The sequence below is a fragment of the Salmo salar genome, unplaced genomic scaffold (assembly GCF_905237065.1).
Source record: "Salmo salar unplaced genomic scaffold, Ssal_v3.1, whole genome shotgun sequence".
In the NCBI taxonomy this organism is placed as follows: domain Eukaryota; kingdom Metazoa; phylum Chordata; class Actinopteri; order Salmoniformes; family Salmonidae; genus Salmo; species Salmo salar.
The window spans coordinates 73,817-99,954 of record NW_025547535.1 but is presented as its reverse complement, the minus strand read 5'-3'; the positions used below and the strand labels follow the sequence as shown (position 1 = coordinate 99,954).

At 42.4% G+C, this 26,138-nt stretch overlaps 1 protein-coding gene across 2 annotated transcripts in view; it reads right to left on the bottom strand.

Moving 5' to 3' along the window:
* Nucleotides 1-3,547: 3,547 nt before the first annotated feature.
* The window catches only part of LOC106587948 (tumor protein p53-inducible protein 11), a 58,831-nt gene continuing 36,240 nt past the window's right edge, over nucleotides 3,548-26,138 (bottom strand). For both annotated transcript variants that reach the window (XM_045711329.1, XM_045711330.1), the window contains 4 exons: nucleotides 15,537-15,585; nucleotides 14,758-14,848; nucleotides 11,889-11,990; nucleotides 3,548-6,556 (listed from right to left, as the gene is read on the bottom strand). In XM_045711329.1, coding sequence (XP_045567285.1) covers nucleotides 6,399-6,556; nucleotides 11,889-11,990; nucleotides 14,758-14,848; nucleotides 15,537-15,585 — 400 coding nt within the window. In that variant the 3' untranslated portion in view covers nucleotides 3,548-6,398. The remainder of the gene's footprint in view (nucleotides 6,557-11,888; nucleotides 11,991-14,757; nucleotides 14,849-15,536; nucleotides 15,586-26,138) is intronic.

The window sequence follows — 26,138 nt, the reverse complement described above, 5'->3', positions numbered from 1 at the left end:
GGTGATTTGCCGGGTGATGCTTCGGAGGAAGTATGACTTGACCTTCGCCTCCCGAGCCCGTTGAGGAGTTACAACAAGACAACATCATAATTGGGGAGAAAAAGGGGGGGTACAAATGTTTTTTTTTTTTTAAGGTTCCTAATATAAGAACACTGTGACACACAATGTCCTCTGAACTGGGGCAGATGTGTGAAATATGAAGAACCACTCTGTCTATTATTGTGATGCTGGGGAAGAAAGCCTAGTAGTTCAGTTCAGTCCCAATATAAAAAACAATGACCTCTGAACTGGGGAAGAATGTGTGAATCAATGACCTCTGAACTGGGGTGGAATGTGTGAATCAATGACCTCTGAACTGGGGCAGAATGTGTAAAACAATGAACTCTGAACTGGGGCAGAATGTGTGAAACAATGACCGCTGAACTGGGGCAGAATGTGTGAAACAATGACCTCTGAACTGGGGCGGAATGTGTGAATCAATGACCTCTGAACTGGGGCAGAATGTGTAAAACAATGACCTCTGAACTGGGGCGGAATGTGTGAAACAATGACCTCTGAACTGGGGCAGAATGTGTGAAACAATGACCTCTGAACTGGGGCTTTATTACCCCTGGACTACTGCTGTAGGGATCATTGCTTTATTACCCCTGGACTACTGCTGTAGGGAGTCATTGCTTTATTACCCCTGGACTACTGCTGTAGGGATCATTGCTTTATTACCCCTGGACTACTGCTGTAGGGAGTCATTGCTTTATTACCCCTGGACTACTGCTGTAGGGATCATTACTTTATTACCCCTGGACTACTGCTGTAGGGAGTCATTGCTTTATTACCCCTGGACTACTGCTGTAGGGAGTAATTGCTTTATTACCCCTGGACTGCTGATGTAGGGAGTCATTGCTTTATTACCCCTGGACTGCTGATGTAGGGAGTCATTGCTTTATTACCCCAGGACTACTGCTGTAGGGATCATTGCTTTATTACCCCTGGACTACTGCTGTAGGGAGTCATTGCTTTATTACCCCTGGACTACTGCTGTAGGGATCATTGCTTTATTACCCCTGGACTGCTGATGTAGGGAGTCATTGCTTTATTACCCCTGGACTACTGCTGGAGGGAGTCATTGCTTTATTACCCCTGGACTACTGCTGTAGGGAGTCATTGCTTTATTACCCCTGGACTGCTGATGTAGGGAGTCATTGCTTTATTACCCCTGGACTACTGCTGGAGGGAGTCATTGCTTTATTACCCCTGGACTGCTGCTGTAGGGAGTCATTGCTTTATTACCCCTGGACTACTGCTGTAGGGAGTCATTGCTTTATTACCCCTGGACTACTGCTGTAGGGATCATTGCTTTATTACCCCTGGACTACTGCTGTAGGGAGTCATTGCTTTATTACCCCTGGACTACTGCTGTAGGGAGTCATTGCTTTATTACCCCTGGACTGCTGCTGTAGAGAGTCATTGCTTTATTACCCCTGGACTGCTGATGTAGGGAGTCATTGATTTATTACCCCTGGACTACTGCTGGAGGGAGTCATTGCTTTATTACCCCTGGACTACTGCTGTAGGGAGTCATTGCTTTATTACCCCTGGACTACTGCTGTAGGGAGTCATTGCTTTATTACCCCTGGACTACTGCTGTAGGGATCATTGCTTTATTACCCCTGGACTACTGCTGTAGGGAGTCATTGCTTTATTACCCCTGGACTACTGCTGTAGGGAGTCATTGCTTTATTACCCCTGGACTGCTGCTGTAGAGAGTCATTGCTTTATTACCCCTGGACTGCTGATGTAGGGAGTCATTGATTTATTACCCCTGGACTACTGCTGGAGGGAGTCATTGCTTTATTACCCCTGGACTACTACTGTAGAGAGTCATTGCTTTATTACCCCTGGACTGCTGCTGTAGGGATCATTGCTTTATTACCCCTGGACTACTGCTGGAGGGAGTCATTGCTTTATTACCCCTGGACTGCTGCTGTAGGGAGTCATTGCTTTATTACCCCTGGACTGCTGCTGTAGGGATCATTGCTTTATTACCCCTGGACTACTGCTGGAGGGAGTCATTGCTTTATTACCCCTGGACTGCTGCTGTAGGGAGTCATTGCTTTATTACCCCTGGACTGCTGCTGTAGGGATCATTGCTTTATTACCCCTGGACTGCTGCTGTAGGGAGTCATTGCTTTATTACCCCTGGACTACTGCTGTAGGGAGTCATTGCTTTATTACCCCTGGACTACTGCTGTAGGGATCATTGCTTTATTACCCCTGGACTACTGCTGGAGGGATCATTGCTTTATTACCCCTGGACTGCTGCTGTAGGGAGTCATTGCTTTATTACCCCTGGACTACTGCTGATGTAGGGAGTCATTGCTTTATTACCCCTGGACTACTGCTGTAGGGAGTCATTGCTTTATTACCCCTGGACTACTGCTGGAGGGATCATTGCTTTATTACCCCTGGACTGCTGCTGTAGGGAGTCATTGCTTTATTACCCCTGGACTACTGCTGTAGGGATCATTGCTTTATTACCCCTGGACTACTGCTGTAGGGATCATTGCTTTATTACCCCTGGACTACTGCTGGAGGGATCATTGCTTTATTACCCCTGGACTGCTGATGTAGGGAGTCATTGCTTTATTACCCCTGGACTACTGCTGGAGGGAGTCATTGCTTTATTACCCCTGGACTGCTGATGTAGAGAGTCATTGCTTTATTACCCCTGGACTGCTGATGTAGGGAGTCATTACTTTATTACCCCTGGACTGCTGATGTAGAGAGTCATTGCTTTATTACCCCTGGACTGCTGATGTAGGGAGTCATTACTTTATTACCCCTGGACTGCTGATGTAGGGAGTCATTGCTTTATTACCCCTGGACTACTGCTGTAGAGAGTCATTGCTTTATTACCCCTGGACTGCTGATGTAGGGAGTCATTACTTTATTACCCCTGGACTACTGCTGTAGAGAGTCATTGCTTTATTACCCCTGGACTACTGCTGTAGGGAGTCATTGCTTTATTACCCCTGGACTGCTGCTGGAGGGATCATTGCTTTATTACCCCTGGACTACTACTGTAGAGAGTCATTGCTTTATTACCCCTGGACTGCTGATGTAGGGAGTCATTGCTTTATTACCCCTGGACTGCTGCTGTAGAGAGTCATTGCTTTATTACCCCTGGACTACTGCTGTAGGGAGTCATTGCTTTATTACCCCTGTACCGAGACAGTGTGTTGACTATTATACAGAGAAGGAGAGGTGAGACAGTGTGTTGACCTTTATACAGAGGAGGAGAGGTGAGAGAGCGAGACCCATCCAGACAGTAACTCTTTCTAAACATATCAACATCACCCTCTGGAGGCGAACTACTGCACAACAGGGCTGCTTACAGCAGGGCACAACGACGTGGCGTGTTCAGAAAGAAATAGATTACGTTAAACAAAACAGGAATAACAGACAATAGGAATAGCTTGGAGATAAGAACTGTTAGTGATGAGAAGTTAGAGCATCTCTTGGGCATAACAAGACCACTCAAAGAAAAACAGAGGGAAAAAATAGTCAATTTATTGTTGTCTGTTGATACATATACAAATCAAATACAGCATGTCTATACCTTTATGCACAATGTACATTTAAGATAGACACAATAATAACATCTATCACATTTCCTAAAGCATTGATGCCGTTCATGATGACAAATCCACCGTGGTCCCAAATGCTGAAAGATAAAGATGTGCCTGGATGAAGAGATAGTAAACTTCCTCTATTCTAATAAGAGATATTCAAATTGCTTGGTGTTCAGAGAAAGTTAAATCAGACGTGATACCGTACCCCCAAAAAAGTACATCTCTGTAGAAGTGTCAAAACACAACGATTTTTTTTTTAAAACATGTCAGGTCCAACGTGTTACACAAAGTGTCCTAAACCTTCTATTGTATCTGAAGAATGCATCTAGTATGTTCTCTCTACCTCAATGCAAAAGCAAACAGCCCAGTTTCCACGACCCAAGCTTCAGTACATAACGATGATTAAAAATGACCCTTTGATGCACTGCTGAACATAAAATAACTGTTCAGTGGGAGTATTAAAATGATACATCGGCCTGATTGATTCCTTTTCCTTCTGTCACATTTTCCCAGACTGAAGGATTATCCTTCAGTCAGTCCAGCAAAAAACGTAAACACATGGAAGAATGCTTGAGTCCCACAAAACAAAAGAGGTGGAGTGTTTCTTTAATACAACATATATTAGTACAGAACAAAACCAGTGTTGTGTCCATCAGGGAACGCAACGGGAAGAAACTGACATGAGCGTTTCTTATTGGACAGGTAAGTACCTCACTGTTTCACTCTGGGGTTTTTTCTTACTGTTTTCACCGATATGAACATGACCCAAACCAACATAAAGCAGAACATTAGACAACACTCTCTGAACCAGACCAACATAAAACAGAACATTAGACAACAGTAGTCGTTCTCTGACCCAAACCAACATAAAGCAGAACATTAGACAGTAGTCGTTCTCTGACCCAGACCGAAACACAGGTTCTACCTCCTAACCCAGTGTTTCCCAAACAGGCTTATACAGGTTCTACCCCCTAACCCAGTGTTTCCCAAACAGGCTTATACAGGTTCTACCCCTAACCCAGTGTTTCCCAAACAGGCTTATACAGGTTCTACCCCCTAACCCAGTGTTTCCCAAACAGGCTTATACAGGTTCTACCCCTAACCCAGTGTTTCCCAAACAGGCTTATACAGGTTCTACCTCCTAACCCAGTGTTTCCCAAACAGGCTTATACAGGTTCTACCTCCTAACCCAGTGTTTCCCAAACAGGCTTATACAGGTTCTACCCCCTAACCCAGTGTTTCCCAAACAGGCTTATACAGGTTCTACCCCTAACCCAGTGTTTCCCAAACAGGCTTATACAGGTTCTACCCCTAACCCAGTGTTTCCCAAACAGGCTTATACAGGTTCTACCTCCTAACCCAGTGTTTCCCAAACAGGCTTATACAGGTTCTACCTCCTAACCCAGTGTTTCCCAAACAGGCTTATACAGGTTCTACCCCCTAACCCAGTGTTTCCCAAACAGGCTTATACAGGTTCTACCTCCTAACCCAGTGTTTCCCAAACAGGCTTATACAGGTTCTACCCCCTAACCCAGTGTTTTCCAAACAGGCTTATACAGGTTCTACCTCTTAACCCAGTGTTTCCCAAACAGGCTTATACAGGTTCTACCTCCTAACCCAGTGTTTCCCAAACAGGCTTATACAGGTTCTACCCACTAACCCAGTGTTTCCCAAACAGGTTTATACAGGTTCTACCCCTACCCAGTGTTTCCCAAACAGGCTTATACAAGTTCTACATGAGTCACGAGACTAGGTATCTACAGAAAAGACCCACAGTCTGAAAACAACACTGTTCTCTTTCTGCGGGTACATGTTCAGTAACTAGCAAATATGTATTGACATGTTTTATAACACATGGCATACTGCAAAATACAATCACCTTCTTTGGCAATCACATTTAAAAGCTCCTTTCCTAAAAAAAAATTCAACCAGAGCTTTACCTATTAACACAATGGATTTAAGTGGTTGGGGCAGTCTCAATGAAACTGTGATCGAAGTGTCCATGAAAAATGGCACCTTATTATGCCCTATATAGTGCACTACTATAGACCAGAGCCCTATTCCCTATATAGTGCACTACTTCTGAACAGAGTCCTATGTGGGGTAAGTATAGACTAGGGTGCCATTTGGGCAGGGTAAGCACTAAGCAGTCACGTTGACTGGAGTGTTGCTTTGGAGCCACAATCTAAACCCGTCAAGCTTTTTATCTTAACTGACCGTAAAGGGGCAATCTGTAGTTCAAACAATAACAAAGTGTCCACCCCACCACTGTTTTGGTCAAAAGCTGAGGGATGGGGTTGGAGATTTGTAAACACTCAAATTCATAGACAGAGCTATGGATGCAAGGACTGACCAGCCATGATATCAAATTGATAGTTATAACACTGTTTTGGGAGAGGGGGTCTAATCAGAACTAGATCTATGGTTCTGGGTCTTCTGGGTCTAATCAGAACTAGATCTATGGTTCTGGGTCTTCTGGCTCTAATCAGAACTAGATCTATGGTTCTGGGTCTAATCAGAACTAGATCTATAGTTCTGGGTCTAATCAGAACTAGATCTATGGTTCTGGGTCTAATCAGAACTAGATCTATGGTTCTGGGTCTAATCAGAACTAGATCTATAGTTCTGGGTCTAATCAGAACTAGATCTATGGTTCTGGGTCTAATCAGAGCTGCTATATCTATGGATCTGGGTCTAATCAGAGCTGCTATATCTATGGTTCTGGGTCTAATCATAACTGCTATATCTATGGTTCTGGGTCTTCTGGGTCTAATCAGAGCTATGTGTATGGTTCTGGGTCTTCTTGGTCCTGCGACCCAGGTGGTAGTAGTAGAGGAGTGTGATGATGAGGAAGAGGACTTCACTGAGGAGGAGGAGGATGGCAGAGTTTGACATCCGACCCAGCTCCACCAGGGTGATGATGGTCACTGCAACGAGAGAGAGGACAGGCACGTTTTACAACTAGGGTTAAGTACCTTGCTCTACGGCACATGGACAGAATTTACACCTAGTCGGCTAAGGGATTCATAACCAGCGGCCTTTCAGTTACTGGCCCAATGCTTTTAAGCGCTAGGCGTGTTTCCCAACACTGATATAGGGGACACGGTGACATCTGGGATGCAACCTATACAAATGTAATATGTGTACTCATACAGAGCAATCGGAAAGTATTCAGACTGCTTGACTTTTTCCACATTTTGGTAGGTTAAAGTCTTATTCTAAAATTGATAAAATCGGGTTTTTTTCCTCCTCATCAATCTACACACAATACCCCATAATGACATCACAATACCCCATAATGACATCACAATACCCCATAATGACATCACAATGCCCCATAATGACAAAGCAAACACAGGTTTTTAGAAATTGTTGCTAATTAATCATTTTAAAAAAAGCTGACATACTACATTTTACATAAGTATTCAGACCTTTTACTTAGTACTTTGTTAAAGCACCTTAGGCAGCGATTACAGCCTTGAGTCTGGGGTATGACTTTACAAGCTTGGCCACCTGTATTTGGGGAGTTTCTCCCATTCTTCTCTGCAGATCCTCTCAAGCTCTGTCAGGTTGGATGGTGAGCGTTGCTGCACAGCTACTTTCAGGTCTCTCCAGAGATATTAGATCAGGTTCAAGTCCGGGCTCTGGCTGTGCCACTCAAGGACATTCAGAGACTTGTCCCAAAGCCACTCCTGCGTTGTCTAGGCTGTGTGCTTAGGGTCGTTGTCCTGTTGGATGGTGAACCTTCGCCCCAGTCTGAGGTCCAGAGCGCTCTGGAGCAGGTTTTCATCAAGGATCCCTCTGTACTTTGCTCCATTCATCCTTGCCTCAATCCAGACTAGTCTCCCAGTCCCTGCCACTGAAAAACATCCCCAGAGCATGATGCTACCACCACCATGCTTCACCGTAGGGATGGTGCCAGGTTTCCTCTAGACGTGAGGCTTGGCATTCAGGCCAAAGAGTTCAATCTTGGTTTCATCAGACCAGAGAATCTTGTTTCTCATGGTCTGAGAGTCTTTAGGGGCCTTTTGGCAAACTCCAAGCAGGCAGCCATGTGCCAGTTTACTGAGGAGTGGCTTCCGTCTGGCCACTCTACCATAAAGGCCTGATTGGTGGAGTGCTGCAGAGATGGTTGTCCTTTTGGAAGGTTCTCCCATTGCACAGATGAAATCTAGAGCTCTGTCAGAGTGACCATCAGGTTCTTGGTCACCTCCCTGACCAAGGCCCTTGGTCACCTCCCTGACCAAGGCCCTTCTCCCCCGATTGCTCTAGTCTTGGTGGTTGCAAACTTCTTCCATTTAAGAATGATGGAGGCCACTGTGTTCTTGGGGACCTTAAATGCCACAGAATTGTTTTGGTACCCTTCCCCAGATCTGTGCCGTGACACAATTCTTATCTCTGAGCTCTACGGACAATTCCATGGCTTGGTTTTTACTCTGACATGCACTGTCCACTGTGAGACCTTACATAGACAGGTGGGTGCCTTTCCAAATCATGTCCAATCAACTGAATTTACCACAGGTGGACTCCAATCAAGTTGTAGAAACATCTCAAGGATGATCAACGGAAACAAGATGCACCTGAGATCAATTTTGAGTCTCATAGCAAAGGGTCTGAATACTTTTGTAAAGAAGGTATTTCAGTTTTATTTGTTATAAATTTGCAAAAGATTTCTAAAAACCTGTTTACGCTTTGTCATTAAGGGGTATTGTGTTTAGATTGGTACGTTTTTTATTTATTAATCAATTTTAGAATAAGGCTTTAACGTAGCAAAATGTAGAAAAAGTCAAGGGGTCTGAATACTTTCTGAAGCCACTGTATATGTGATCATCTTGACCATAGATTGAACTTCACTCTCAATTCAATTCAATTCAATTCAATGGGCTTTACTGGCACGGGAAACACATGTGTTCATTGCCAAAGCAAGTGAAATAGATAAACAAAACAATCAATCAAAAATGAACAATAAACATTACACTCACAAAAGTTCCAAAATAATTTCAAAATGTCATTATGTCTATATGCAGTGTTGTAACAATGTGCAAATAGTTAAAGTACAAAAGGGAACATAAATAAACATGAATATGGGTTGTATTTACAATGGTGTTTTTTCTTCACTGGTTGCCCTTTTCTCGTGGCAACACCCTTATCCTGCAGTTCACTTCAGGGCTCATATATATCAACCATCTCAGAGCAGGAGTGCTGATCTAGGATCAGATCCCTCGTTGCCTCTGTGATCTTACTCATTACACTCATTACATTAATCTGATCCTAGATCAGCAGTCCTACTCTGATATAGTACATACGGCTCCTGGTCCCCCCGTCCATGTAATGTTATTCATTACAATCTAAAAGGTTAATCTGATCCTAGATCAGCAGTCCTACTCTGATACAGTACATACGGTTCCTGGTCCCCCCCGTCCATGTAATGTTATTCATTACAATCTAAAAGGTTAATCTGATCCTAGATCAGCAGTCCTACTCTGATATAGTACATAAGGCTCCTGGTCCCCCCGTCCATGTAATGTTATTCATTACAATCTAAAAGGTTAATCTGATCCTAGATCAGCAGTCCTACTCTGATATAGTACATACGGCTCCTGGTCCCCCCCGTCCATGTAATGTTATTCATTACAATCTAAAAGGTTAATCTGATCCTAGATCAGCAGTCCTACTCTGATACAGTACATAACGACCCCAGACTTCACTTCAGTCGACACTGCAGGACTGAACAGAGATTGATTTCCCACTGATGTGTGAATGTCTCTTATTGAGGTACTAGAGGAGATAACATGGACTCGTCTGGACTCTCAGTCCCTCTCTAAATACACTCTCTGATCATAGACACTACTGTTACTGGAACCAACTGATCAAATCAAATCAAATTGATTTATAAAGCCCTTCTTACATCAGCTGATATCTCAAAGTGCTGTACAGAAACCCAGCCTAAAACCCCAAACAGCAAGCAATGCAGATGTAGAAGCACAGACACTACTGTTACTGTAACCAACTGATCACAGACACTACTGTTACTGTAACCAACTGATCATGGACACTACTGTTAGTGTAACCAACGGATCATGGACACTACTGTTACTGTAACCAACTGATCATAGACACTACTGTTACTGTAACCAACTGATCATAGACACTACTGTTACTGTAACCAACTGATCATAGACACACTACTGTTACTGATCATAGACACTACTGTTACTGTAACCAACTGATCATAGACACTACTGTTACTGATCATAGACACTACTGTTATTGATCATAGATACTACTGTTACTGATCATAGACACTACTGTTACTGATCATAGACACTACTGTTATTGATCATAGATACTACTGTTACTGATCATAGACACTACTGTTACTGATCATAGACACTACTGCTATTGATCACAGATACTACTGTTACTGATCATAGACACTACTGTTACTGATCATAGACACTACTGTTACTGACCATAGACACTACTGTTACTGACCATAGACACTACTGTTACTGACCATAGACACTACTGATCATAGACACTACTGATCATAGACACTACTGATCATAGACACTACTGTTACTGACCATAGACACTACTGTTACTGACCATAGACACTACTGTTACTGACCATAGACACTACTTATCATAGACACTACTGTTATTGATCATAGACACTACTGTTACTGATCATAGACACTACTTATCATAGACACTACTGTTATTGATCATAGACACTACTGACCATAGACACTACTGACCATAGACACTACTGTTACTGATCATAGACACAACTGTTACTGATCATAGACACAACTGTTACTGATCATAGACACTACTGTTACTGACCATAGACACTACTGTTACTGATCATAGAAACTACTGTTACTGATCATAGACACTACTGTTACTGACCATAGACACTACTGTTACTGACCATAGACACTACTGTTACTGACCATAGACACTACTGATCATAGACACTACTGACCATAGACACTACTGACCATAGACACTACTGTTACTGACCATAGACACTACTGTTACTGACCATAGACACTACTGTTACTGACCATAGACACTACTGTTACTGACCATAGACACTACTGTTACTGACCATACACACTACTGTTACTGACCATAGACACTACTGATCATAGACACTACTGTTACTGATCATAGACACTACTGTTACTGACCATAGACACTACTGTTACTGATCATAGACAATACTGTTATTGATCATAGACACTACTGTTACTGATCATGGACACTACTGTTACTGACCATAGACACTACTGTTACTGATCATAGACACTACTGTTACTGACCATAGACACTACTGTTACTGACCATAGACACTACTGTTACTGACCATGGACACTACTGTTACTGATCATGGACACTACTGTTACTGACCATAGACACTACTGATCATAGACACTACTGTTATTGATCATAGACACTACTGTTACTGACCATAGACACTACTGTTACTGACCATAGACACTACTGATCATAGACACTACTGTTACTGACCATAGACACTACTGTTACTGACCATAGACACTACTGTTACTGATAAGACACTACTGTTACTGGTCATAGACACTACTGTTACTGATCATAGACACTACTGTTACTGATAAGACACTACTGTTACTGGTCATAGACACTACTGTTACTGATCATAGACACTACTGTTACTGATCATAGACACTACTGATCATAGACACTACTGTTACTGACCGTAGACACTACTGTTACTGACCATAGACACTACTGTTACTGATCATAGACACTACTGACCATAGACACTACTGACCATAGACACTACTATTACTGATCATAGACACTACTGTTACTGACCATAGACACTACTGTTACTGACCATAGACACTACTGTTACAGATCATAGACACTACTGTTACTGATCATAGACACTACTGATCATAGACACTACTGTTACTGATCATAGACACTACTGTTACTGACCATAGACACTACTGTTACTGACCATAGACACTACTGTTACTGACCATAGACACTACTGATCATAGACACTACTATTACTGACCATAGACACTACTATTACTGATCATAGACAGTCCTGTAACCTACAGATAGTCTGTAAAGAACAACTCTGATGGCATGTTCCAATCATAAACCAATAGGTGAAGCCCGGTGCATCCTTACTGCATAGTTGTTAGTTTGTGTTGTTAGTAAATTGATATAAAGACAGAACAACGGATCCCTCACCCAGGAACTGGACAGACAGGAGGCAGGCCTCGGTGAGCAGGGTCCACTGGATAATGGCTTTCTCTGCCGTGTACAGACCTTTCCACATGATCAATGAGACACCTGGTGAGAGAGAGAGAGAGAGAGAGAGAGAGAGAGAGGAGCGAGAGAGAGGGATGTTTAGCATTAGGGTGAGGCCTACAGTAGTCTAGTGTAGCAAGCCTTCTAAAACCCTGTTGTCTCCATCACTCCACTATTGGAAGTACTGTGAAAAGCCTGGGTTTCCGAGTTCAGGTCTACATAGGTTCACATCAGAACTGAACCAGACAACCAAATCTCTCAGCCACAATTCCTTCCTTACAGATGTGGAATCAGAGCAGTATGTTGGAAGTGGCTGATTTTAACACTGTACTAGAGTAGAACGTACATCCTCTCCATCAGGAAGTAGTGAGCCCTTCTGATGACCCCAGCACACACAGAGAGGGTAGATGCAGTATAATACTATATTTAAAACTATATAGTACATCTATGGCTCCGTTCTAACCCAGGCTGTTACTGAACAGACAGTAGAGGAACTGTGTCTGTGTTGCAAATGGCACCCTATTCCCTATTAGTGCACACTACTTTTAACCAGAGCTCAATGGACGCAGGACAAAAGTAGTGCACTATAAAAAAGGGAATAGGGTGCCATTTGGGACAAACGCCGTATCTTCACCCCTGTTGCCTACAGCCTTCCGCTGTTAAGGGATTATCCTCTCTTCCTTCCTGCCTTTCTCAGTAGGGTTCCTCCTTCCATCCTTCCCTCTCTCTCTCCCTCCATCAGAGGGGGACTGTACAGTCACGCCTTGCTGTACCCAAATGCACTCATCATGTAATACTGTAAAACATGGCAGACTGAATACAGACCTCTAAAAAATATTAAAGCATTCATGATTATTAATATCTTATTTAGCTAGGTAAGAACTAAGCTGGTTCTGGTCCTACCTGTTATTTAGCTAGGTAAGAACTAAGCTGGTTCTGGTCCTACCTGTTATTTATCTTGGTAAGCCCTAAGCTGGTTCTGGTCTTTCCTGTTATTTAGCTAGGTAAGCCCTAAGCTGGTTCTGGTCCTACCTGTTATTTAGCTAGGTAAGCCCTAAGCTGGTTCTGGTCCTACCTGTTATTTAGCTAGGTAAGCCCTAAGCTGGTTCTGGTCTTTCCTGTTATTTAGCTAGGTAAGCCCTAAGCTGGTTCTGGTCCTACCTGTTATTTAGCTAGGTAAGCCCTAAGCTGGTTCTGGTCCTACCTGTTATTTAGCTAGGTAAGCCCTAAGCTGGTTCTGGTCCTACCTGTTATTTAGCTAGGTAAGCCCTAAGCTGGTTCTGGTCCTACCTGTTATTTAGCTAGGTAAGCCCTAAGCTGGTTCTGGTCTTACCTGTTCCATCTAAAAGGAGATACAAAGTGTGATTGCATTGTATTACATAATGTATTCTCATTGTGATTTAGAGATGGAAATGTTTAATGTATAATGGAATAAGGTTATAGGAGGTGGTCTTTTCAATCCAGTTAAATAGATTAGTTTCTTTACTGGCAGAAAACCCTCTAGACATCTGAATGTTATCCTCTTATCATACCTGGTGCCTCTTCCTGGGCCAACAAGTCACTCAACATGAACTACAGGATCCAGAATGCACTGCTTCAGGTCCTCACTTTAACACTGTTCATCAACAACAAGTGTACTCTACCCTAGAGGAGTTAGTCAGGAACGAGGCAGGACCATTAAATATTAAGAAGTACAGTTTTTAAATCATTTATAGCTGGTGAGACTGAGCGGTTTCCCTGGCAGAGAAGTGGCAGTAGACAGCCCTTACTGAGTACTGCTCCTCCATAGAGTCTGATACTGTCACAGTAGACAGCCCTTACTGAGTACTGCTCCTCCATAGAGTCTGATACTGTCACAGTAGACAGCCCTTACTGAGTACTGCTCCTCCATAGAGTCTGATACTGTCACAGTAGACAGCCCTTACTGAGTACTGCTCCTCCATAGAGTCTGATACTGTCCCAGTAGACAGCCCTTACTGAGTACTGCTCCTCCATAGAGTCTGATACTGTCACAGTAGACAGCCCTTACTGAGTACTGCTCGTCCATAGAGTCTGATACTGTCACAGTAGACAGCCCTTACTGAGTACTGCTCCTCCATAGAGTCTGATACTGTCACAGTAGACAGCCCTTACTGAGTACTGCTCCTCCATAGAGTCTGATACTGTCACAGTAGACAGCCCTTACTGAGTACTGCTCCTCCATAGAGTCTGATACTGTCCCAGTAGACAGCCCTTACTGAGTACTGCTCCTCCATAGAGTCTGATACTGTCACAGTAGACAGCCCTTACTGAGTACTGCTCCTCCATAGAGTCTGATACTGTCACAGTAGACAGCCCTTACTGAGTACTGCTCCTCCATAGAGTCTGATACTGTCCCAGTAGACAGCCCTTACTGAGTACTGCTCCTCCATAGAGTCTGATACTGTCACAGTAGACAGCCCTTACTGAGTAGTGCTCCTCCATAGAGTCTGATACTGTCCCAGTAGACAGCCCTTACTGAGTACTGCTCCTCCATAGAGTCTGATACTGTCACAGTAGACAGCCCTTACTGAGTAGTGCTCCTCCATAGAGTCTGATACTGTCACAGTAGACAGCCCTTACTGAGTAGTGCTCCTCCATAGAGTCTGATACTGTCACAGTAGACAGCCCTTACTGAGTAGTGCTCCTCCATAGAGTCTGATACTGTCACAGTAGACAGCCCTTACTGAGTAGTGCTCCTCCATAGAGTCTGATACTGTCACAGTAGACAGCCCTTACTGAGTACTGCTCCTCCATAGAGTCTGATACTGTCACAGTAGACAGCCCTTACTGAGTAGTGCTCCTCCATAGAGTCTGATGGAGATCCTGGTGGTCCTGAGCTCAAACACAAATTCATAGAGCTGACTGGGGAACACTAGAGCCTGTAGTGACAGACAGGGAGGAAGAGAGAGAAAGAGAGAGAGGGGAAAGAGAGGTGGGAGAGAAAGGGAGAGAGAGGTGGGAGAGAGAGTGCGCAGGAGAGCGGGAGAGAGAGAGAGAGGGAAGAAGTGCTCAGTGTTACATATGTTGTGAAATAATAATAACAACATAGTATAATAAGGATTTTGATAGACCCAGAGACAGTTGACAACCCACACAGCAGTAGTGTCTTCTGTCCTGGTTCTGGGTATATACACACACCGGGGTTACAGGCCTTTTCCCCAACCAGGTAATAACACTCCTGATTCAACTAATCAACAAGCCCTTGATGAGTCAAATCAGATGTGTTGTTGTTAGTGTGGGGCTGGAGAACAAGCCTGCACCCCCTGTCCATCCCCAGGACCAAGGTTGAACCATGCTGTCAAAGCAATTGGACTGGGAGATATCTATACAGTACAGGAGAGGTCAAGCTAAGCCCAGTTGACTAATGTACAGTACTTACTATTAAGGCTATGGTAGAAGTCCAGTTGACTAATGTACAGTACTTACTATTAAGGCTATGGTAGAAGCCCAGTTGACTAATGTACAGTACTTACTATTAAGGCTATGGTAGAAGCCCAGTTGACTAATGTACAGTACTTACTATTAAGGCTATGGTAGAAGCCCAGTTGACTAATGTACAGTACTTACTATTAAGGCTATGGTTGTGAACAGAACAGCAGACATGAGAATCCATATCCTAGAAAGAAAACACAGAAGAGAGACATAAATACATGTATTGATCAGAAACACAGGAGAGGAATAAACACAGATATTGATCATCAGAAACAACCTAGAGAGAGATCAGAGAACAATGGGATCCATTGGGCCATTCAGGATGCAAACAGAGTGACTGATCCAGCTGTCAGTATGAGACCTGTACTTCTGTATTCTCTCACAGTACAACTATCATATCAAATAGGTTACAGGAAGTAACTCATGTACTCCTGTATTCTCCCACAGTACAACTATCATATCAAATAGGTTACAGGAAGTAACTCATGTACTCCTGTATTCTCTCACAGTACAACTATCATATCAAATAGGTTACAGGAAGTAACTACTGTATATTCTGTCTGCTGATGGTTCTATAAGGATCCTATATTCTGATGATGGTTCTATAAAGATCCTATATTCTGTCTGATGATGGTTCTAATAAAGATCCTATATTCTGTCTGATGATGGTTCTATAAGGATCCTATATTCTGTCTGATGATGGTTCTATAAAAGATCCTATATTCTGTCTGATGATGGTTCTATAAAGATCCTATATTCTGTCTGATGATGGTTCTATAGAGATCCTATATTCTGTCTGCTGATGGTTCTATAAAGATCCTATATTCTGTTGATGGTTCTATAAGGATCCTATATTCTGATGATGGTTCTATAAGGATCCTATATTCTGTTGATGGTTCTATAAAGATCCTATATTCTGTCTGATGATGGTTCTATAAGGATCCTATATTCTGTCTGATGATGGTTCTAATAAAGATCCTATATTCTGTCTGATGATGGTTCTATAAGGATCCTATATTCTGATGGTTCTATAGAGATCCTATATTCTGTCTGCTGATGGTTCTATAAAGATCCTATATTCCGTTGATGGTTCTATAAAGATCATATATTCTGTCTGATGATGGTTCTATAAGGATCCTATATTCTGTCTGATGATGGTTCTAATAAAGATCTTATATTCTGTCTGATGGTTCTATAAAGATCCCATATTCTGTCTGATGATGGTTCTATAAAGATCCTATATTCTGTCTGATGATGGTTCTAATAAAGATCCTATATTCTGTCTGATGATGGTTCTATAAAGATCCTATATTCTGTCTGATGGTTCTATAAAGATCCCATATTCTGTCTGATGATGGTTCTATAAAGATCCTATATTCTGTCTGATGATGGTTCTAATAAAGATCCTATATTCTGTCTGATGGTTCTATAAAGATCCCATATTCTGTCTGATGATGGTTCTATAAAGATCCTATATTCTGATGATGGTTCTAATAAAGATCCCATATTCTGTCTGATGACGGTTCTATAAAGATCCCATATTCTGTCTGATGATGGTTCTATAAAGATCCTACATTCTGATGATGGTTCCATAAAGATCCGATATTCTGATGATGGTTCTATAAAGATCCTATATTCTGTTGATGGTTCTATAAGGATCCTATATTCTGTCTGATGATGGTTCTAATAAAGATCCTACATTCTGATGATGGTTCCATAAAGATCCGATATTCTGATGATGGTTCTATAAAGATCCTATATTCTGATGATGGTTCTATAAAGACCCTATATTCTGTCTGATGGTTCTATAAGGATCCTATATTCTGTCTGCTGATGGTTCTATAAGGATCCTATATTCTGTCTGATGATGGTTCTAATAAAGATCCTACATTCTGTCTGCTGATGGTTCTATAAGGAACCTATATTCTGATGATGGTTCTAATAAAGATCCTATATTCTGTCTGATGATGGTTCTAATAAAGATCCTACATTTTGATGATGGTTCCATAAAGATCCGATATTCTGATGATGGTTCTATAAAGATCCTATATTCTGTTGATGGTTCTATAAAGATCCAATATTCTGTCTGATGATGGTTCTAATAAAGATCCTATATTCTGTCTGTTGATGGTCCTATAAGGATCCTATATTCTGTCTGATGATGGTTCTAATAAAGATCCTATATTCTGTCTGAAGATGGTTCTAATAAAGATCCTATATTCTGTCTGATGATGGTTCTAATAAAGATCCTATATTCTGTCTGCTGATGGTTCTATAAAGATCCTATATTCTGTCTGTTGATGGTTCTATAAGGATCCTATATTCTGTCTGATGATGGTTCTAATAAAGATCCTATATTCTGTCTGAAGATGGTTCTAATAAAGATCCTATATTCTGTCTGAAGATGGTTCTAATAAAGATCCTATATTCTGTCTGATGATGGTTCTAATAAAGATCCTATATTCTGTCTGCTGATGGTTCTATAAAGATCCTATATTCTGTCTGTTGATGGTTCTATAAGGATCCTATATTCTGTCTGATGATGGTTCTAATAAAGATCCTATATTCTGATGATGGTTCTCTAAGGATCCTATAATCTGTTGATAGTTCTCTAAGGATCCTATATTATGTTGATGGTTCTCTAAGGATCCTATATTCTGATGATGGTTCTAATAAAGATCCCATATTCTGTCTGCTGATGGTTCTATAAAGATCCTATAGTCTGTCTGATGGTTCTAATAAAGATCCTATATTCTGTTGATGGTTCTATAAAGATCCTATATTCTGATGATGGTTCTATAAAGATCCTATATTCTGTCTGATGATGGTTCTATAAAGATCCTATATTCTGATGATGGTTCTATAAAGACCCTATATTCTGTCTGATGATGGTTCTAATAAAGATCCTACATTCTGTCTGATGATGGTTCTAATAAAGATCCTACATTCTGTCTGCTGATGGTTCTATAAGGATCCTATATTCTGATGATGGTTCTAATAAAGATCCTATATTCTGTCTGATGATGGTTCTAATAAAGATCCTATATTCTGTCTGATGACGGTTCTAATAAAGATCCTACATTCTGATGATGGTTCCATAAAGATCCGATATTCTGATGATGGTTCTATAAAGATCCTATATTCTGTTGATGGTTCTATAAGGATCCTATATTCTGTCTGATGATGGTTCTAATAAAGATCCTATATTCTGTCTGATGATGGTTCTAATAAAGATCCTACATTATGATGATGGTTCCATAAAGATCCGATATTCTGATGATGGTTCTATAAAGATCCTATATTCTGATGATGGTTCTATAAAGACCATATATTCTGTCTGATGGTTCTATAAATAAACTTCAGTTAGTGCTAAATACGGCTGCTAGAATCCTGACTAGAACCAAAAAATTTGATCATATTACTCCAGTGTTAGCCTCCCTACACTGGCTTCCTGTTAAGGCAAGGGCTGATTTCAAGGTTTTACTGCTAACCTACAAAGCATTACATGGGCTTGCTCCTACCTATCTTTCCGATTTGGTCCTGCCGTACATACCTACACGTACGCTACGGTCACAAGACGCAGGCCTCCTAATTGTCCCTAGAATTTCTAAGCAAACGGCTGGAGGTAGGGCTTTCTCCTATAGAGCTCCATTTTTATGGAATGGTCTGCCTACCAATGTGAGAGACGCAGACTCAGTCTCAACCTTTAAGTCTTTACTGAAGACTTATCTCTTCAGTAGGTCCTATGATTAAGTATAGTCTGGCCCAGGAGTGTGAAGGTGAACGGAAAGGCTGGAGCAACGAACCGCCCTTGCTGTCTCTGCCTTGCCGGTTCCCCTCTTTCCACTGGGATTCTCTGCCTCTAACCCTTTTACAGAGGCTGAGTCACTGGCCTACTGGTGTTCTTCCATGCCGTCCATGGGAGGGGTGCGTCACTTGAGTGGGTTGAGTCACTGACGTGGTCTTCCTGTCTGGGTTGGCGCCCCCCCTTGGGTTGTGCCATGGCGGAGATCGTTGTGGGCTATACTCGGCCTTGTCTTAGGACGGTAAGTTGGTGGTTGGAGACATCCCTCTAGTGGTGTGGGGGCTGTGCTTTGGCAAAGTGGGTGGGGTTATATCCTGCCTGTTTGGCCCTGTCCGGGGTATCATCGGATGGGGCCACAGTGTCTTCTGATCCCTCCTGTCTCAGCCTCCAGTATTTATGCTGCAGTAGTTTATGTGTCGGGGGCTAGGGTCAGTCTGTTACATCTGGAGTATTTCTCTTGTCTTATCCGGTTGTCCTGTGTGTATTTAAATATGCTCTCTCTAATTCTCTCTTTCTCTCTTTCTGTCTTTCTCTCGGAGGACCTGAGCCCTAGGACCATGCCTCAGGACTACCTGGTATGATGACTCCTTGCTGTCCCCAGTCCACCTGGCCGTGCTGCTGCTCCAGTTTCAACTGTTCTGCCTGCGGCTATGGAACCCTGACCTGTTCACCGGACGTGCTTGTTGCACCCTCGACAACTACTATGATTATTATTATTTGACCATGCTGGTCATTTATGAACATTTTAACATTTTAACATTTTGACCATGTTCTGTTTTAATATCCACCCTGCACAGCCAGAAGAGGACTGGCCACCCCTCATAGCCTGGTTCCTCTCTAGGTTTCTTCCTAGGTTTTTGGCCTTTCTAGGGAGTTTTTCCTAGGGAGTTTTTCCTAGCCACCGTGCTTCTTTCACATGCTTTGCTTGCTGTTTGGGGTTTTAGGCTGGGTTTCTGTACAGCACTTTGAGAATATCAGCTGATGTACGAAGGGCTATATAAAAATAAATTTGATTTGATTTGATTTGATATAAGGATCCTATATTATGTTGATGGTTCTCTAAGGATCCTATATTCTGATGATGGTTCTATAAAGATCCTATATTCTGATGACGGTTCTATCAAGATCCTATATTCTGTTGACGGTTCTATAAGGATCCTATAATCTGATGATGGTTCTATAAGGATCCTATATTCTGATGGTTCTATAAGGATCCTATATTCTGATGATGGTTCTATAAGGATCCTATATTCTGATGATGGTTCTATAAGGATCCTATATTCTGTTGATGGTTTATAAGGATCCTATTCTCTTCACACTACAACAACCATATGAAAGGCCTACTGGTATTAGAGAATGTAACCGTACCAATTGGCACTCCTATTCCCTTATGAAGTACACTACTTTTGAACAGGGTTCTTGTCAAAAGTAGTGCAGTATATAGGGAATAGGGTGCCATTTGGGACACAGATTGTGAGAAGGAACTAAATGAGAGAGGAAATCTAATGTCTGTTCCCTGTCTGTATAATGAAGCTTCTGTTAAGATCACAACACCTTTTATGTCTGGCTTTTGGGAGCAGTAAACACTGGCTGCATCCCAAATGGAATCCTATACCCTACATAGTCCTTTTGGGTCCTGGTCTAAAGTGGTGCACTATATATGGAAAAGTGTGGCATTTGGCCTGGAGTCAGTGGACATTCATTTTCTTCTCATGTCCTGCTTCTCCATCACTCACGCTTTGATGTGTACACTTTCCATTACCTCAGTCCGGGGGGGGGGGGGGGGGGGAATGGCAAAGTACGGCCCGCGAGACATTTTTTAAATATAATAAATATTATAATATTTGAGTTAAGATTTTTGGCCTAAAATGACTCATTCCATGATACACAAACAACCCCCAATAGATGGCGCTGTAGCCTGGCAAGCACGCACTGTATTTCGGCCTACAGTCTGATTCAGAATGCGCTCAGTCATCATAGCCACTTCATTGCTTGACGACTTTTGACGTGAAAAATAAGTGCTGCGAAAATTAGAAAAGTGGACTCTGAATGTTGTGTGTTTAAAGAAGAATGGATAGCAAAATACTTTTTTTTATATATACTAATATGGGACATAAGGCGGTACTGTCTGATATGCCAAGAAAGTGTTGCCGTTTTTAAGGAATATAATCTCAAATCGTCATTTTTCAAGCAAGCATGCTAACTACGCTAGCTATCTGTCCTCTCAGGAAAAGGCAAGGAAGGCTTCAAAACTTGCCACAAACTTAAAAGCCCAACAAAATACACTTACGAAACGGTGCTCTACTCCAGACTCCGTAACTAAGGCAAGCTACGTAGCGGCACATAAAAATCTAAGTATAGCAAACATTTTACTGAAGGGGACTTTGTGGTGGAGACTGCTGGTATATTTTGTCCTGAGAGAAAAAGCCAATTTGAGAAAATTAGTTTATCACGCAGAACCATCACCAGGCGCGTAGAAGTGATAGGTGAGGAGCTAATCTCCCAGTTGAAGAAAAAAAAAGCAGATGGCTTTGATCTGTTTTTTTCTATAGCACTGGATGAGAGCAGTGACATCAGAGACACCGCTCCACTTAACATGTTTCTCAGAGGAATAAACGACAACTCTCAATTCTTGCGATGGAATCAATGATGTGAACAACCAGGGGCTCTGATTTATCTGACAGGGTGTCTGCCTGCATGGGAAAAAAATGTATCTACTGTGGAGCAAACTGACAAACGTCACAACAGATGGATCACCAAATCTAACCGGTAAAAACATTGGGCTACTAAAAAGATTATAAAGACAAAAGTAAAAGAAGAAATATTGATATTTCTTCACTGTATTATTCGTCAGGAAGCCCTGTGTAAAAGTGTGTTAAAGCTGGAAAATGTTGTCAAAGTGGTTGTAAAACTTGTCAACTTTATACGGGCAAGGAGGCTTAACCATCGTCAGTTCAACTTTATACGGGCAAGGAGGCTTAACCATCGTCAGTTCAACTTTATACGGGCAAGGAGGCTTAACCATCGTCAGTTCAACTTTATACGGGCAAGGAGGCTTAACCATCGTCAGTTCAACTTTATACGGGCAAGGAGGCTTAACCATCGTCAGTTCAACTTTATACGGGCAAGGAGGCTTAACCATCGTCAGTTCAACTTTATACGGGCAAGGAGGCTTAACCATCGTCAGTTCATTCAGCTGCTCAATGACTGCGAGGCAGAGCACCAGGACTTGTTGTACCATGTTCTCTGGCTAAGCCTGGGAAAAGTATTTTGCCATGTGTGGGAACTGAGATCAGTATGTTCCTTGATATGGTTGGTAAAGCTGACGACTTCTCCGAGTTGAAAGACACCGACTGGCTGGGCGTCTTTGTTTTCGGTGTGGACATACTGGGGCATGTGAAAGATCTGAATGTGAAACTGCAGGGAAAAATTGTGTTTTTGTGCTTCAATAAGCATTCAAGACCAAACTTATGTTGTTCTCCAGACAAATGAGAAGCCGGTCTCTCGCTCATTTTCCGACACTGGCCGCGCAATGAACGCGCCCACATCGCAGTGCCGCACTGAGACATACAGCAGCACTTTGATCAACCTGCATGAGTTTTCCCGCCGCTTCTCAGACTTGAGAAAGCACCATCAAATCAAATCATATAACAGGTGTAGACCTTACAGTGAAATGCTTACTTATAAGCCCTTAAACAACAATGCTTTAAGAAGTTTTGAGAAAGTGTTAAGTAAAAAAAATAGATAGGTACAAAAAAATTGAAAATATAAGTTACAAATAATTCAACAGCAGCAGTAAAATAACAATAGAGAGGCTATATACAGGGGGTACCAGTACAGAGTCAATGTGGAGGCTATATACAGGGGGTACCGGTACAGAGTCAATGTGGAGGCTATATACAGGGGGTACCGGAACAGAGTCAATGTGGAGGCTATATACAGGGGGTACTGGTACAGAGTCAATGTGGAGGCTATATACAGGGGGTACCGGTACAGAGTCAATGTGGAGGCTATATACAGGGTGTTACGGTACAGAGTCAATGTGGAGGCTATATACAGGGGGTACCGGTACAGAGTCAATGTGGAGGCTATATACAGGGGGTACCGGTACAGAGTCAATGTGGAGGCTATATACAGGGGGTACCGGAACAGAGTCAATGTGGAGGCTATATACAGGGGGTACCGGTACAGAGTCAATGTGGAGGCTATATACAGGGGGGTACCGGTACAGAGTCAATGTGGAGGCTATATACAGGGGGTACCGGTACAGAGTCAATGTGGAGGCTATATACAGGGGGTACCGGTACAGAGTCAATGTGGAGGCTATATACAGGGGGGTACCGGTACAGAGTCAATGTGGAGGCTATATACAGGGGGGCACCTTTACAGAGTCAATGTGAGGGGAGCACCGGTTAGTGGAGGTAATTGAGGTAATATGTACATGTAGGTAGAGTTATTAAAGTGACTATACATAGATAATAAACAGAGTAGCAGCAGCGGAAAAGAAGGGTCTGGGTAGCCATTTGATTAGATGTTCAGGAGTCTTATGGCTTGGGGGTAGAAGCTGTTAAGCCTTTTGGACCTAGACTTGGTGCTCCGGTACCCCTTGCCCTGCAGTAGCAGAGAGAACAGTCCATGACTAGGGTGGCTGTCCTCCACTTCGACAATTAATCCACACATAAAACGGTCAACTGAATCGTTTCAAGTCATCTCTCCTCTTTCTAGGCTTTTTCTTCTCTTGACTTTATATTGCAATTGGCAACTTTCATAAACTAGGTGCATTACCGCCATCGACCTTGTTCGTCTTTCAGTCACCCACGTGGGTATAACCAATGAGGAGATGACACGTGGGTACCTGCTTCTATAAACCAATGAGGAGATGGAAGAGGCAGGACTTATAGCGTGATCTGCGTCACAAATAGAACTAACTTCTATTTTAGCCCTTGGCGACGCAGACTCATTGACTCGCGCGAGCAGTGTGGGTGCAATAATTGAATAATATAGATTTCTACATTTATTTTGCGACGCGAGCGGTGTAGTCAGCCTGTTAGACTATACCACCGTGATCAACACACTTCATTACCTTCCTTACCACACCTTTCCCAGGGACATGAAACAAGCTAAAGTTATTCCTCTGTATAAGAAGGGGATAAAGTCTGACCCTGGGAATTATAGGCCTGTATCTATCCTCTTTGTAATATCAAAGATCCTGGAGAGAATTGTACATGAGCAAATGTATGAATATGTTAACAAACAGGGTCTAATGTCTGATTTTCAGTCGAGTTTTTAGAAAAACATACTCCACTGATTCATGTCTACTTTACCTGACTGACTTCATCAGGAAAGAGATTGATGAGGGAAATCTGTGTGGAATGGTACTGCTTGACCTACAGAAGGCCTTTGATTCAGTTAACCACTGTCTCCTAATCTCCAAACTGGAGGCACTGGGGTTAAGCAGTATCCCTCTAGGCTGGGTAAAGTCCTATTTATTAGGAAGGGAGCAAGTAGTAGAGGTTAATGGTTCACTGTCTCAGGCAAAACCAATGAGTTGTGGCGTTCCGCAGGGGAGCGTGCTTGGGCCTCTTCTGTTTTTATTGTATATTAACGATATGAAAGATGCATGTTCTTGCCGTCTTTTTCTTTATGCGGATGACTCTACACTTCTGGTGTCTCACAAAAGTAAAACTATGTTGGAGAGCATACTTAGCACAGAGCTTACTAACATTAGCAAATGGCTTGGAGATAATAAGCTATCTCTGCACTTAGGGAAAACTGAAGCAATTATTTTGGGATCCAGACCTAAATTGTGTAGGTCGTCTGAAATCAGAGTGGAGTTAGGGGGTGAGGTGCTGACTACTAAAACCTCTGTTAGCTACTTAGGATGTATCCTTGATGGAAGCTTGGGAGGTGTGAGCATGGCCAATAAGGTGCTAGGGAAGGTTAATGCCAGGACTAAGTTTTTGGCTAGAAAGTCCAAGCTGCTTGATAAGGACTCCATGAAAGTGCTAGCTACTGCCCTCATTCAATGCCATTTTGACTATGCTAGTACTTCCTGGTTTGGGGGCTTATCTAAACTTATGAAGCTCCAGATAGCCCAGAATAAGTTGATCAGGGTAGTATTGAAGGTGAGTCCATGTACTCACATAGGCAGGAGCTGCTTTCAGGAACTAAACTGGCTGCCTGTTGAAGCTAGGGTGTCCCAGATTAGACTAGGTTTGGTTTACAGGAGTATTTTTGGTCCTGCGCCCAGATATCTAAGTGATTACTTTCCTCGTGTTAGGGATGCACACAATCACAGCACCAGATCAGGTGTTGCTGATGTGTGCTTATACAGGTTCAGGAGTAATGCTGGGAAAGGTACTTTCTTGTATACTGGAGCCTCAGAATGGAATGAGTTGCCTCTGCCTATAAAAACAACGTCCTCTCTGGGCAGCTTTAAAAATAAAGTAAAAATATGTTTGATGTCCTCTGTGCCCATATGAATAACCCCTATGATGTAACTGGAATGATGAGATAGATGATGTTCTTCTCTGTTTTTGTTTGATTATTTCGCTGCCATAATGTGTTGGATCTTGTCTAGCCATCTTGTCTCAAGAGGACCACAATGGAAATAAGTCCCAGACTTTATTGTGTTATCCTCCATGATTTTATTCATGTGCATGTATGGCTTTTATGTTTTGTGTGCTTGTTTTTTAAAATGGTCGAATTAATAAACTACAACACACACACACACACACACACACACATCTAAATCACTCCCCATAAAATGCAGCATTAACACTGCATGCTTCTCATCAAGGTTTATAATCTGCTGAAGAGTATAAGGATGTACGGTAAGCAGTGAGCACTATGCACCCTACACCAATTCCATCTGGACAAATCTCAACGATACATGGAACTTAAAGTTCTCAACCTGCTCCACTGCAGCCCCG